The 16,609-nt window shown below is 41.9% G+C and overlaps 1 protein-coding gene across 1 annotated transcript; it reads left to right on the forward strand.

Annotated features, from left to right (window-relative positions):
* The first annotated feature begins 7,697 nt into the window (after positions 1 to 7,697).
* On the forward strand, positions 7,698 to 9,878 carry LOC141989979 (uncharacterized). The gene is made up of 2 exons (XM_074956924.1): positions 7,698 to 8,846; positions 9,435 to 9,878. The coding sequence occupies exons 1-2, from the start codon at positions 8,258 to 8,260 to the stop codon at positions 9,509 to 9,511; spliced, it is 666 nt and encodes a 221-aa protein (XP_074813025.1). The 5' UTR covers positions 7,698 to 8,257; the 3' UTR covers positions 9,512 to 9,878.
* Positions 9,879 to 16,609: the final 6,731 nt, after the last annotated feature.

A 16,609-nucleotide genomic window follows, 5' to 3' on the forward strand; every position in this document is an offset into this window, starting at 1 on the left:
CGTAAAAGAATAAATGGACACAAATCAGACGTCAAGAATTATAACATTCAAAAACCAGTTGGAGAACACTTCAATCTCTCTGGTCACTCGATTACAGACCTAAAAGTGGCAATTCTTCAACAAAAAAACCTTCAAAAACAGAGTTCAAGGAGAGACTGCTGAATTGGAATTAATTTGCGAACTGGATACAATTAACTTAGGCTTGAATAGAGACTGGGAGTGGATGTGTCATTACACAAAGTAAAACTATTTCCCCATGTTTATTCCCCTCCACCCCCCACTGTTCCTCAGAGGTTCTTGTCAACTGCTGGAACTGGCCCACCTTGATTATCACTACAAAAGGTTCCCTCCTCTCCGCTCTCCTGCTGGTAATAGCTCACCTTACCTGATCACTCTCGTTACAGTGTGTATGGTAACATCCACTGTTTCATGTTCTCTATGTATATAAATCTCCCCACTGTATTTTCCACTGCATGCATCCGATGAAGTGAGCTGTAGTTCACGAAAGCTTATGCTCAAATAAATTTGTTAGTCTCTAAGGTGCCACAAGTACTCCTGTTCTTTTTGCAGATACAGACTAACACGGCTGCTACTCTGAAACCTATTCCTATTTGGAATGTGACCTTTTTCACAGGGCTGAACTGCGGGGAGCAGGGTTAGGATATTACAACAACCCATATGCTCAGAGGTGCCAAACCATTGTTAAATCCCTATGTGGTTGCTCTTGTCTTTCCTTTGAGTCAGAAAGGAGCAGGTTTGCATTTTGATACAGGACAGCAGAGCTGTTCCAAGAATAAGTGTCTTATTTTGGCAAATGGTGGATGGAAAATGCTTGGATCAGCAACCCAGTAGTTTTTACTAAAATAGGTACCAGAGAAGTTAAAGTGGGGACAGGGGTGACAACTAGCTGGAAAAAACCATAACCAAAAAGCTAACAAACAGGTTTTAGATTATGCAAATTGAGAGAATTTAAGAAAGCCAGTTTAAACAAACAGCATTAATTGGGGGGGAAACTACTTTTTGCATTTCTCAATTTGGACAAGGAAAGATCTGTTTCTTCTTTGTTCATAGTTGGTTTTTAGTCACTTTCAGTCTAAGTAGTACGATGAAGTTGAGTTTGGATTCACAGCTCTTCAGGAGGAATATTTAATCATTTTTTGCTCTTTAACTTCCTGAAAATATTCGTATTTAATATTCAATCATTGGCAAACTTTCTCCCACCTTCCCTAATGAAGCTTCGCATTGAAGACATCTTAAACAAAATCAAACTAACAGGCCTACATTTTCAAAAGTGACAAGTGATTTTGGGTGCCTAACCTGACCCCATAAGGGGCTTGAAATTCAGAAAGTGCTGAGCACCCAGTATGTGAAAATCAGGCCCCTCTAAACATATGTCAAATTGGACACCCAAAAATCATTTTTAAAAACAGTCCACAGTACACATTTCCAAAACACATTCAACTCATGCATTAATCCTGCACTTCTCTTTTTTCTTTTCTCCTAATGCCCTTGCTGTTTGTCCAAGCAAGGGCATTAGGAGAAAAGAAAAATGAGAAGAGTCTCTTTAATTACTGTAGTAGTTCTAATAAATACATATGTTCCGGGCTGCAGTGGAGTTTGGCTGGATAAAATTCCCAAAGAACCAGGGGTCACCCAACAAAATTAATATGCAGCAGGTTTAAAACAAATGTAAGGAACTATTTCTTGGCACAACGCACAGTCAATCTGTGGAACTCATTGCCAGAGATTGTTGTGAATGCCAAAAGTATAATCAGGTTCAAAAAAGAATTAGATAAGTTCATGGAGGATAGGCCCAGCAACGGGTATTAGCCAAGATGGTAGGGGCACAACCCCATGCTCTGGGTGTCCCTAAACTGTCAGAAGCTGGGACTGGACCACAGGGAGTGGATCACTCGATAATTGTCTTGTTCCGTTCATTCCTCTGAAGCATCTGACACCAGCCACTGTTGGAAGACAGGATATTGGGCTAGATGGATCATCGGTCTGACCCAGGATGGCTGTTCTTATGTTCTAAATCATGCAGTTCTATCTGTTCAGACTGGATATTTAATAGGTGTGGGAGTGCCAGGTGAAACAGATATTCACTTAGAGCCAGTGGAATGATATTAAACACAGCATGTAGTTAAGTGAACACACAGCCCTGCCTCATTACTGTTAATTGTGTGACAACCATTTTATACAACCCAGTCATGTAAGTTATGGAAAATTATAAGATACTTAGTGCCTTTAGGCACAGCCCTGAGGCAAAGGTGGCGTATAAATGGCAATGGTGATTCAGATGCACCTCTGAGACACAATTCTTCCTTGCTCTATAGGGAATTATTTGTTGATGGTAGCAAGTGACAACACCTACCTCGGCAGCAAGTGACAACACCCCTCACACTGATTTATGCTGGCCAGCTACTGTGGATGGGTGGGTGAGGGGGCATAGTCCTCCCATATTCTGTGGCCCCACCCTGCACCTTCCCCACCCAACTGCTCCAGGGAGGCATTAAGCAGACATGCAGCCCTCTGATTCCTGCGCACCCGAACCCAAGGTTCAAGAATTCCACGTGAGGATATAACAGGAGGTCTTACTCCCTTCCATGATACATAGTCCATGTCACAATCTAGTCCCAAAATATGGGATTAAGGTTAGAATATGGTTTTAAGTGGAGCAAATCATGGTCACTTAATACATTTCATGATGCATAAGTTTCACCTCTCTCTTTTCAAGGAATTTTGATGAACAGATTGCAATTCTCTCAGATTCAGTCATTCATTATCCAAAATTACTCAGTGAATTATTTACAAATTTTCTTTTAACTAAGGGTTGCTATTCAAAGACCAAGCGTTGTTGCTCAATTGAGATTGGCCCCATAAATCACTTCTGTTCCCCAGTCAGGTAAACATAACTCGTTCAATGAGCTTTGGGATGCAAATAGTCAGAAAGCAAATTTAAATTTCACTTTTGGTGAAAGTAGTCTATTATGAGAGTTTACAGTTTATTTTCTGCCAGTATTCACAGTATTAAAAACTTACTTTTGGAGTTTGCACAGAAAATGATACCAACATAACCCAAAAAATGTCTGAAGCAGATTTGTTTAAAAATTTGCACAAGTAGCAGTGAAGCATTTTTGCATCATACATCCAGCTCTAGTCCTAAACCAAATACATCCCGCTAGCAGACGTGGAAATGCATGATGAAGTGTTTTAAATTTCCAGTAGATGTCAGCACACCTTCCCCAGCAAGTGCTTAAGTAAATCTATCAGAAGCTTTTAAAAAGCTGGTTGCACTGTATCATACAGTGAGAATGCTCAGAGACTTGTGTTGCTTTGGTTTCTTGATTTGCAGTAGTGAATGAGCAACCTTATAGAAATCCTGTCACTAATGTGATCTAAATTTGGGGTTAGGAGTTTGAAAAGGGAAAAAATTGCAAAGAAATAATGATATCACTAATGCAAAACTATTATTTTATAAACCTTACAGTTCAACTTTTGTGATTTTTTCCAAGAATACAGAATTTAAAAAATTATTGGTTCTAAAATAAGGCTGAAAGAGGTTTGATGAGACTAAATAGAACAAGAACAAGAACACGCATACTACAAAAACAAATGACAAAATTGAGCTTTTGCCCTTTGAGATTTTCTGTTCAGCTTTGTTGTATCTTTATATTCTAAAACATACAGTACAGAATGGGCCAGAAGTAAGACAGTTTACACCAGCTGAAGACCTATTCCAATATGTCAATTCCTTTTCCTGAAAATAATTGCCTGAACAAGATGTTACAAAAAGCTCTACAAATTCAGATTTTGATTCTACTATTGTGTTACAATTGTTATGTTACAAGAAGTGCAGAGAGAGCACACACACACTGGTATATTCTGTTAAGGGGTGCCACAAACAGACCTTTTTGTGGTTTGCCAATTCCAGTGATTAGGGCATATCGTGCTGGTGTCTTTTTCTTATCCCATTTGTGATGGCTAGCCTTCTGGAGAGCTAGAAAGGAGAGTGCTGAGACTATGATTCTGGCCAGCTGCATGCAGCCGTTATAGATTTTACCCTCACTTCCCTTGCACACCACGGATCTCTTCCAATACCCATTAAAGTCAATGGGAGTCTATTGACTTCAATGGGCATTGGATCAGGTTCAAACACAAGGTCTAGCCATTATCAGGTTCTACAGCTAAAGGGGCTACATCATCAATGGAGTTCCACCTATTTACACTCATTTTGGTCCTCTGTCTCTGCCATCTGTAACATTTTTCATTGTACTACTGAATTACTTTTCACCATTTATGTGTTTTAAATGTCAAATTGAGACAGAAAATTATTATTCCCTATTCCCTTTAAAAAAAAAAAAAAACACGACCTAAATCCATATAGATGAGAGAATGTCAGTAAACTGTCTGTAAAATCCACCTCTGTGCCAAGGACTTGTACAACATGTGCCCTGCACTTAAACCTCTCTATTGAGAGAATTTAAGGGAGAATTCTTGTGGAGACTCTCTGCCCAGATATGAATTTCACAGTTTGTTGATATTATTCTCACATCTCTATTTCACCTGACAAGCATATTTCAGAGAAAATTCATTCCTAAAGAAATCTCAGAACAACAAACGGGGGGGGGTTGAGATTTCCTATATTACCAGTGTCTCACTAGGCCACAAATATAAGAGCAGTGGTTCTTCTGGTTGTATTTCATCATTTCTGCTTCTGGGTGCATTACAGTGAATAATAATAGATTTACTAAACCTTTTTAAAACTTTTAAAAGATTCCGTTGTGAATCTGGATGAAGGGTTACACCTATTATTTCATCCAAATGGTTTTGTCCTTCTCTAATTCAGAGCGCTAAAGCTCTACCTCAGAATGTTATAAAACATATCAAAAGTTGGCTCTTGGAATAATTTTAACCAGTGTCCAGAGTTTCTGCTGCATTCCTAACCAGAAAATTTTTTTGGAAGGTTTTTGTTTGGTTGTTTCATTGGAGGGGGTTAAAACCACTATGTAGCTTTTAGAAAAATTGTGGTTTAATCTTTCTCTGAAATCGCAAAGGGCTTACAGAAGAATAAATTATTACCCCTTTTTAAACATGAGCAGCTACTCAAAATTTGGGGCACTAGGGATGTTGTGATTGGAAGTAGAAATTGAGAGTGGTGCCTGGCATTTTTTGTTTGGTGCAATCTTGTTCGTTTACAAGGAATATACAAAGTCCTGCTTCTGTGAACACTGGAAAGCAAATGGAGCAGTTTCTTAGCTCCTGAGGCCCAAGCTTCTTTCAGCCAGCACCTCTGACTCGGCATCTTTCTTTAGGCTTCTCCCAAGGTCACCCTGTGCTTTACAGCCTGCTGCTTCATTTTCTCTCTCTGCTCTCTGCGCATCTTGTCTGCAGCCCCAACTTGCCTTTTTCACACACATGCAGGCGTACCCACCATCCTGGCCAGAACAATACCCAGCTGAACCCTCCACCTACGTGGTACTAGTTTCTGGGCAGACTCCATTATGCCTCGTTTTAGGTGTAGCCCCTTAACAGTCTCTTACAGCAATGTTAAGTGAAAGGTGCAGTCACACATCAGTTTCAATGAGGTTTCAACTCAACCCATACCAAGGCTTAACCCAGCTCATAACAATACTGTCACTGATATTCATAATACAACAGCCACAGTTAACATCAGGTTGAACAATAGCTACACTATCTTCATTACAAAAAAGAACAATCTTAAAATAAAAATGTGAAACGGAGATGACCGTAATGCAATTGCTTTTAGTGCTTTTTAATTTAAAAAAAAAAAAGCCCTTCAATTTCAATTTCTTCAAATTACAAATTATTTTCAGAAATTTAGGCTTGAAATTAAAGTAGTTCAAGTAAAAAACCTATCAGGTGGTTTATTAAATCAGCTAAAAGGATGGCACAACAGGAGAACAATGAGAACAACCTGCTCTGAGAAAACTGGTTAATTATTAACCTTAAGACTTCCAAGAAAGAAGCTGCAATAACGCTCAAAGAAAGTTAATAACTCACTTTACCTAGAAGAGGAAAAGTATCAATTTTGTGGCTAGCTTGATTGTTGTTTTGTGGATTTTAAAAAAGAGTCCAGCATGAATAAGCTAAAGGTAAAGAAGATGCCTCTAAAAAAGGTTGAAGACACAATGGCTCTTCAGTGGGCAAGAGTTGCAAATCGTGGGGAAGAGAAGAGGAGTGCTGATAAAATCAAAATTATTCAGAGGGCTGCAGCTCTCCGCTGTGCTGATGTGGATAGGGAGAAGGCTGCTCTCAAGAAGTTTTTGGAGAAACTTAAAAAGTCCACGGGACACATGAAGGAAGACAGTCACCAAGCAAACACATTAAGAGTCAAAGATCATCCCAAGTGAAGCATGCTTGATTGGATATTCAACAAGACAAATCTCTTTAGGTGAGACTTAACCACTTGCTTTCATTCTGTACATACTCTGGCACTTGGCCACAGCATAAAAACAGACCTTTGGTTTGTAGAGAGCACAACAACATGACTGCTCTCAATTAAAAAGATAGGACTTCTGTTAACTTTATTATGAGTCAAAAAGCATGACAGAACTTTGCCTTGATAATTGACACCTTGGAGTCTGGATACTGGATTTAAAGCACAAATAACTCTTTTGGAACATCACGGAACATAACTAATAAGAAAATGCCAAGTTACAGTGTGGCAATGATCTGAAGTGAGAGAAAAATCTTTTAATCTCTGCTGACCTCATCACTGGGGCTTCCGAGATTCACAGAATAGTGAAGAGTGGTTTCTGAAAGTGGGGCTCCAGGAGGACAGTTGTCATGGATTTGTTTCTTCCTCTAGTGAAGAATCACTAGGCCCTAAAATGAGTTGATTGCTGTAGCTGAATTTATTAGCAGAAATATTTTATACTTCAAAAAGTTTTATTTGCCTTCATCAATTTTCTCTTTTCTAGTTCCAGGCAAATATTAGAAATTCAGCCATAAAAAATAAGTACAATACATTTGAAAATGCAGCCTCAGAACTATCGTTAAAATACATAACTTATCCATTCATGCCAATAGGCGAAGTGTCAGTGTTATTCATTTGTATGCTGCAAGATGTTATAAAGCAAGCTAATGATCAAATAACGTTAAGCTGCTTTTGCTAAATAAACTTCTCTCTCTTGATTATCCCTAAGCCTATCTGTTTTATATTCAGCATTATTAAATAAGAGTTATGATCTGAGTTTATTTTAATATTTTAAATTATAATTTACAGCTATATTAAGATGGCTTTTGTATGGCAATAAGTAGAACTGGTTGAAATATGCCAAACAAAATGTTTCTCTGAAAAAAATTATCTTTTTGAAAATCACTTTATCTTGAAAAATTGTCACCATTGTTGAAATTTTTCAATTTGTGAAAAAATGTTGTGCCTTTAAAAAAAAAGTTCTTTCCAAAAAGTGATCAAAAATCTTATCAAAACTCAGTTTGGGTAAACTTAGAAATTGAATAACAATTTCAATAATGTGTTTGGTACTTTTGAGGGGCAGTGGAGTGGAATTAAGTGACAAAATCCTCAAAAAGGTTTTTCAAGAAAAAAAAAAGACGAATCAATATAGAACCCTTCAAAAGGAAAGCAACTTTTACATTTCAATTTATTTTGCAAAAGTAATTTTTGTTTGTACCAGTTCTGGAAACAATATTTGAGTAACAATCACTCTTCTCTGACAGACTTCTGCAGGCCTCAGCATCAAGGATGATGCTCACACTCCGTGCTCTAGGATCCTACTAGACATGGACCTACTACATGGGCCTATTACTCTTCTCTCATTCCCACCTTCGGTGGATTCTGAGGGTCTCCATCTCTCTTCCCCTATTACCATAAATTAGTAGTAGTAGTAGTAGTATTGTAGTGCCTAGGAGCCTTAGCCCTGGTCTACACTAGGACTTTAGGTCGAATTTAGCAGCGTTAAATCGATGTAAACCTGCACCCGTCCACACGATGAAGCCCTTTATTTCGACTTAAAGGGCTCTTAAAATCGATTTCCTTACTCCACCCCTGACAAGTGGATTAGCGCTTAAATCGGCCTTGCCGGGTCGAATTTGGGGTACTGTGGACACAATTCGACGGTATTGGCCTCCGGGAGCTATCCCAGAGTGCTCCATTGTGACCGCTCTGGACAGCGCTCTCAACTCAGATGCACTGGCCAGGTAGACAGGAAAAGAACTGCGAACTTTTGAATCTCATTTCCTGTTTGGCCAGCGTGGCAAGCTGCAGGTGACCATGCAGAGCTCATCAGCAGAGGTGACCATGATGGAGTCCCAGAATCGCAAAAGAGCTCCAGCACGGACCAAACGGGAGGTACGGGATCTGATCGCTGTATGGGAAGAGGAATCCGTGCTATCAGAACTCCATTCCAGTTTTCGAAATGCCAAAACCTTTGTCAAGATCTCGCAGGGCATGAAGGACAGAAGCCATAACAGGGACCCAAAGCAGTGCCGCGTGAAACTTAAGGAGCTGAGGCAAGCCTACCAGAAAACCAGAGGGGCGAACGGCTGCTCCGGGTCAGAGCCCCAAACATGCCGCTTCTATGATGAGCTGCATGCCATTTTAGGGGGTTCAGCCACCACTACCCCAGCCGTGTTGTTTGACTCCTTCAATGGAGATGGAGGCAACACGGAAGCAGGTTTTGGGGATGAAGAAGATGAGGAGGAGGAGGAGGAGGAGGTTGTAGATAGCTCACAGCAAGCAAGCGGAGAAACCGGTTTTCCCGACAGCCAGGAACTGTTTCTCACCCTGGACCTGGAGCCAGTACCCCCCAAACCCACCCAAGGCTGCCTCCTGGACCTGGCAGGCGGAGAAGGGACCTCCGGTGAGTGTACCTTTTAAAATACTACACATGGTTTAAAAGCAAGCATGTGAAAGGATTAATTTGGCCTGGCATTCGCGGCTCTCCTGGATGTACTCCCAAAGCCTTTGCAAAAGGTTTCTGGGGAGGGCAGCCTTATTGCGTCCTTCATGGTAGGACACTTTACCACTCCAGGCCAGTAACATGTACTCGGGAATCACTGTACAACAAAGCATTGCAGTGTATGTTTGCTGGCGTTCAAACAACATCCGTTCTTTATCTCTCTGTGTTATCCTCAGGAGAGTGAGATATCACTCATGGTCACCTGGTTGAAATAGGGTGCTTTTCTTCAGGGGACACTCAGAGGAGCCCGTTCCTGCTGGGCTGTTTGCCTGCGGCTGAACAGAAATGTTCCCCGCTGTTAGCCACGGGTAGGGGAGAGGGTTGAGGGGGTAGCCACACGGTGGGGGGAGGCAAAATGCGACCTTGTAACGAAAGCACATGTGCTATGTATGTAATGTTAACAGCACGGTTTACCCTGAAAGACTGTAGCCACTGTTTTATAAAATGTGTCTTTTTAAATACCGCTGTCCCTTTTTTTTTCTCCACCAGCTGCATGTGTTTCAATGATCACAGGATCTTCTCCTTCCCAGAGGCTAGTGAAGATTAGAAAAAAAATGCACTCATGATGAAATGTTCTCTGAGCTCATGCTGTCCTCCCACACTGACAGAGCACAGATGAATGCGTGGAGGCAAATAATGTCAGAATGCAGGAAAGCATAAATGACCGGGAGGAGAGGTGGCGGGCTGAAGAGAGTAAGTGGCGGGCTGAAGAGAGGGCTGAAGCTCAAATGTGGCAGGATTCAATGCTGAGGCTGCTGGAGAATCAAACCAGTATGCTCCAGTGTATGGTTGAGCTGCAGCAAAGGCAGCTGGAGCACAGACTGCCACTACAGCCCCTGTGTAACCAACCGCCCTCCTCCCCAAGTTCCATAGCCTCCATACCCAGACGCCCAAGAACGCGGTGGGGGGGCCACCGGCCAACCAGCCACTCCACCACAGAGGATTGCCCAAAAAAAAGAAGGCTGGCATTCAATAAATTTTAAAGTTGTAAACTTTTAAAGTGCTGTGTGGCATTTTCCTTCCCTCCTCCACCACCCCTCCTGGGCTACCTTGGTAGTCATCCCCCTATTTGTGTGATGAATGAATAAAGAATGCATGAATGTGAAGCAACAATGACTTTATTGCCTCCGCAAGCGGTGATCGAAGGGATGAGGAGAGGGTGGTTAGCTTACAGGGAAGTAGAGTGAAGCAAGGGGCGGGGGGTTTCATCAAGGAGAAACAAAGAACTTTCACACCGTAGCCTGGCCAGTCATGAAACTGTTTTTCAAAGCTTCTCTGATGCGTACCGCGCCCTCCTGTGCTCTTCTAACCGCCCTGGTGTCTGGCTGCGCGTAACCAGCAACCAGGTGATTTGCCTCAACCTCCCACCCCGCCATAAACGTCTCCCTCTTACTCTCACAGATATTGTGGAGCACGCAGCAAGCAGTAATAACAGTGGGAATATTGGTTTCGCTGAGGTCTAAGCGAGTCAGTAAACTGCGCCAGCGCGCCTTTAAACGTCCAAATGCACATTCTACCACCATTCTGCACTTGCTCAGCCTGTAGTTGAACAGCTCCTGACTACTGTCCAGGCTGCCTGTGTACGGCTTCATGAGCCATGGCATTAAGGGGTAGGCTGGGTCCCCAAGGATAACTATAGGCATTTCAACATCCCCAACGGTTATTTTCTGGTCTGGGAAGAAAGTCCCTTCCTGCAGCTTTTGAAACAGACCAGAGTTCCTGAAGATGCGAGCGTCATGTACCTTTCCCGGCCATCCCATGTTGATGTTGGTGAAACATCCCTTGTGATCCACCAGTGCTTGCAGCACTATTGAAAAGTACCCCTTGCGGTTTAGGTACTCGCTGGCTTGGTGCTCCAGTGCCAAGATAGGGATATGCGTTCTGTCTATGGCCCCACCACAGTTAGGGAATCCCATTGCAGCAAAGCCATCCACTATGACCTGCACATTTCCCAGGGTCACTACCCTTGATATCAGCAGATCTTTGATTGGTGGGCTACTTGCATCACAGCAGCCCCCACAGTAGATTTGCCCACTCCAAATTGATTCCCAACTGACCGGTAGCTGTCTGGCGTTGCAAGCTTCCACAGGGCTATCGCCACTCACTTCTCAACTGTGAGGGCTGCTCTCATCTTGGTATTCATGCGCTTCAGGGCAGGGGAAAACAAGTCACAATGTTCCATGAAAGTGCCCTTACTCATGCGAAAGTTTCGCAGCCACTGGGAATTGTCCCAGACCTGCAACACTCTGCGGTCCCACCAGTCTGTGCTTGTTTCCCGAGCCCAGAATCAGCGTTCCACAGCATGAACCTGCCGCATTAGTACCATGATGCATGCATTGGCAGGGCCCATGCTTTCAGAGAAATCTGTGTCCATGTCCTGATCACTCACGCGACAGCGCTCACGTCGTCTACTCGCCCGGTATCGCTCTGCCAGGTTCTGGTGCTGCATATACTGCTGGATAATGCGTGTGGTGTTTAATGTGCTCCTAATTGCCAAAGTGAGCTGAGCGGCCTCCATGCTTGCCTTGGTATGGCATCCACTCAGAAAAAAGGAGCGGAACGATTGTCTGCCATTGCTCTGACGGAGGGAGGGGCGACTGACGACACGGCTTACAGGGTTGGCTTCAGGGAACTAAAATCAACAAAGGGGGTGGCTTTACATCAAGGAGTATTTCAGGCAGGACTTCACGGAGGGTTCCAATAAGAAATGGTGCACCTAAGTTATTGTTCTTATTGGAACAAGGAGGTTAGTCTGGCCTCTGATTGATACATGGCTAGATTTACCTCGCTGCACCTTCCCTGTGAGTGACTGCAGTGTGACCTAGAGGAATGAGTCCCCTAGACGGGGGGGGGGGGAAGCAAATGAGTACAAAACAAATCTGGTCTATTTCTTGTTTTGATACACTGCATCTATCTTTTACATCTTTGGCTGGCAGCAGACAGTGCAGAAGGACTGCATGCCATCCACATCTCATGGCTGCCCGGCAGAAGATGATGCAATAGGACGGCTAGCAATCCGTATCGCCTGCCTGCTCACCATAAGATGGTTCAATAGGACTGACTGCAGGACTAAAGAGAATGACCTGGTCAAGTCACTCCAAATTTAGACCCTGCGCCCATGTCTGCCCAGGCGCTCCTGGTCAACATGGCCAGGAGCACCTTGGACATGACGATGATGGCTACCAGTCGTATTGTACCGTCTGCTGCCACAAGGCAAGGGGTTGCTGCTACTGTGTAGCAATGCAGTACCGCGTCTGCCAGCACCCAGGAGACATAGGGTGACAGTTACCTGAGCGGGCTCCATGCTTGCCGTGGTATGGCGTCTGCACAGGTAACTCAGGAAAAAAGGCGCGAAACGATTGTCTGCCCTTGCTTTCATGGAGGGAGGGAGGGAACGGGGACCTGACGATATGTACCCAGAACCACCCGCGACAATGTTTTAGCCCCATCAGGCATTGGTATCTCAACCCAGAATTCCAATGGGCAGCGGAGACTGCCGGAACTGTGGGATAGCTACCCACAGTGCAACACTCCGGAAGTCGACTCTAGCCTTGGTACTGTGGAAGCGCTCCGCCGAGTTAATTCACTTAATGCACTTAGAGCATTTTCTGTGGGGACACACACACACTCGAATATATAAAACCGATTTCTAAAAAACCGACTTCTATAAATTCGACCTAATTTCGTAGTGTAGACATACCCTTAGTCATAGAAAAGGATCTCAGTTGGCTTTGGTCTTTGACTAAACACAGAACAAACACATATTCCTGCCCCTAGGAGTTTACAACCTAAACAGATCATCATTGAATGGGGAACTCTTCATATTCACTGCTTGACAAATATACAGTAAAATACTGAGTCACCAAAAATTGGTAAAGGGGCTTCTCATTCATACAGCAGGAACTCTAACTTCCTTTACATTGGTGATCCTCTCCCCTCCCTTAGTCATCAAGAATTCATAGTGTATTAACATTTCATGTCTCTTGTACTGCAGTCATAGAGAGTTGAAGAAATGTTCTGGCTTCACAGTTAATATGTAACACACAGTTAATGTACCATAAGTTTATGGACCATTGAACACTTCACCGATCATTCACAATTACTGATTGACAACAGCAAGAACAATCAGGTAAGGAAGAAAAAGGACATTTATGTACCAAACTAAGTCTGGTTAGCTAAGGTGAGACAAATGTGTCTCTTCTAGTTAGATATGATGAAGTGAAAGAGAGCCACACCAGTTAGAAAGACAAGATATTTATGGAGTATTATCCAGTAATCCTGATTTTCTAGCTTCCACTAAGTCTCCTTAAAGGTGCTATAATGTAATCATGATACAATTCATCCCTGTGCCCTGGCCCAGCATAAGCCTGTGGACCAGGTTAGTCCCACTCTGTTCTGAAAGCTTAAGTGGGACTTATGTAGGGCATAGACTTATGTAGGGCTTCAGGAGCCATTTAATAAGGGGCAATCTTTAGGCTGTATCACCTGTACAGAATTTAATAGGTTTCTACAAAAAATTGTTACAGAAAAGGAAAAGAGTCCGTTATATTTTCTTGTATTTATGTGCAAAAAGAAAAGGCACCAGATGATACAATTTAACAAGCCCATTACAAAATCATCACAGCAAGAGGGTCAAGGGAAAATATGAGGGAAATAAGCAAAGGAACAAGATAAGAAGCAACAGAAGTATTGTCTGATAATACGGGCTCTCTAATAAGCTAGAATACAAGAATTTTATTTATGGAGTACACTAAGTTCAATTATTCTTACTTCATGAATACTGCTATTGAAAATATACCACAACAAAATAGGCAGTAGTCTAAGATAAAACCATGTAAAATTAGTAAGCATTCACCATACATGCACACAAGGTATGCTAAAGGTTGCAAGAACATTTTCAGGAACTATATAATGTAATATCAAAGAGAAAGAAAATGCTGATATTTTCACAGGAATTGTTATAATTATTAACATTCCTTTTACTACAGGAGCCCTAAGAGGTCACAAACATTTGGGTCTCAGTGTGCTAGGTACTGTACAAACACAGCAAGAGACAGCCCCTGTTCTTGAGAGCTTACAGTGTGAAACAGACAAATTTGAATTTTCACACAACCTGTTTGTAGGGTTTGATTGGTTGCCTTAAGTATTTCAGGTTTTATAAATATTGATCAACATTTACTTAATTATGACACATTGTGCATGTACCTCAGATAGTGAATTCCTTCAGTTCTCAACATACACAACTATAGCCAACTGCTCAGCTTCTTTCTCCCTTTATTTGGGATGATGAATGCCTTTACCAGCATCTCCTCAGTCTGTCTTTAATTAGATGGAAACCCTAAAGAGTAAAGAAAATAGAGATGCCAGGGTTATCTTGAAGAAACACTCACTACACACACACACTGATGTGCACTGGCTACTTCACCCCCAAGACAGGCTGCATTTCAGAGAAGCTCTGCATAGTCTGTAAAATACTTTGGGATCTTTCTCAAGCGAAGACGCTTTCCAATAGTTAAAATATTTTTCAGCAATGGCTGCCAATACAAACTTCAATCTGTCCAAAGTATAGAGGGTTGGGAAATTTTTATTTTCCAGTGAAAAGTTTCAGTGAAAAAAATAAAACTAAAATTACCAGTAGGGACTGACCTATTAAAGCCCTGCAACTCCTTTTATCTTAGCCTGCGGAGCTCTGATTGGCTGCTTCCGTGCAGCCTTTCTAGACAGGCCTGGAGGACCCACCTTCCTTGCACTTTTCCTAGGGCAGGGTGTAGGAAGACTCCAGCAGGGAACTATGAAGGCCTGTTATGTCCTGTCATACAAGTCCTCTTCTATAGATATCTTGGTCTCATAACTTGACTTCAAAAGGATTTCCATGCAACATGCTGATCCATTACATCTTGGTTAGTGAAGATTTGCTAAGAAAGTCAAAGTCAGACACCATATAGAGCCGCCCTAAGATTTCAAGCTGGCAATGGAGTTCCTCTTTGAACCAAGTCCTGAAGAATGTCTGTCTTTTCAATATGTCACAAATTGGGCCATTAGGGAGTGGGTGACTAGGCTTTTGGTATGCTGGTTTCTGACCATGGAACATGCTCTTATTGAGCATCTGCCTTAGCTTATCCATTCCTTTCACTTTTCTAAGTTTTTGGAGACATTTTATCATTGGCACAGTTTCTGATTAAAAAACCCAATACATCACCAGTGGGTTAATTTTTCCCTTATAATACACAATCTTTTTATGCTTTCTACTGTTGTGGAGAGGAGTTAGAATCAGCTGCTAGCTGTACAACACCCAGAATAGGTCAGTAGGGGGATTTATAAACATAGGTCTTGTTCTTTGTACCTAAAGTCATTCCTTAAAACAAATAATGCCAGACCAGTAACCTTCACTGTAAATAATGTTTAATGTAATAGACACACAATACATTGAAGTATAAATTTTTATTCTGTGAATAAATGTCTGAGCCAAAATATCTGTAAATACTTGAACTAAATATTATTTTCAATACAAATATTCAGTTCATAGTCCAAAGTCATAAGGTCTGTTAAACAACTTACAAAGGAGCTTGCAGTTCACTGCCCATTTGTCCAACATTTCAAAAACATACAATTTAAAAAACAGTTCTGAGAAATGCAAATGAAGGGAGAATTTTTTTTAGCAAGCATAGCTTTCAGATTCCAAAGTAACTGAGCTAAATTCTGCCCTATGTTCCCCGCTGCAGCTCCTTGACTTCAATGAGGTTTAATACATATATTTTAGAGCTGGTAACAATTTTGATGCACAAAATTTCCCTGTTGAGAAATATGGTTTCATTAAAACTGAAATTTTTCATTGGAAACTGTCAATTCTTATTTAAGAAACAAGATGGATGAGAACTTTTACTGGACCAACTTCTGTTGGTAAGAGAGAGAAGACCAACACGGCTGCAATTTAAAACATTGATTTTTCCCATGGAAAGGCAAAACAAAAGGGATTTTTTTAGAATCAATGTTCTTAAATTAAACAAATTTTCATTTAGAATTAAAATGCCATTTTGTTTCTTTTTGGCTAAAAATACAAAACAAAAAAACATTTTGTGTCTAAATGCCAATTCAAAATGACAATTTTCATGTTGTTTTGTCTTCAAATGTTTGGGGGTTTGGTTTCCAAAAAAAAAAAAAAAAATGGAACACAATTTAATAAAAACCAGAGGCGCCAGTTTCCTCTGGGCCACCAGGGGGTGCTCAAAACCCCACACCGCCCCAGGCCCCCCCCCCACCTCTTCCCACCCAGCCCGGTTTTCTGCTGTTCAAGATCTTGAGGGCTGTTGACTATGTTTGTACTGTGAATCAATAGGACACTTGTGATCCAATATGTGGCGGATGTAAAGGGTTGTTTGGCTGTGCTTTTCCATGAATTTTCTCCCTTTGTATGATGCCCTACTATAAATGGGTCCTGGCTCGCCACTACACCTATACTATTATTTCTGCTCTACCCGGGTCAGCGCTGAAGTGTCTGTGTTCCTTCTACCAGCTTTTACTGACTAGTTGCACTCCCAAAGAGTTGGATGTAGTCCAAAACACTCTTCTGCCTGTGCGATACTGGGAGTATGCCTACACTGCAATAAAATACCTGCGGCTGGCCCATGTCAGCTGCCTTGGGCTTACAGGGCTCAGACTTGTGG

The sequence above is a fragment of the Natator depressus genome, chromosome 6 (assembly GCF_965152275.1).
Source record: "Natator depressus isolate rNatDep1 chromosome 6, rNatDep2.hap1, whole genome shotgun sequence".
Lineage (NCBI taxonomy): Eukaryota > Metazoa > Chordata > Testudines > Cheloniidae > Natator > Natator depressus.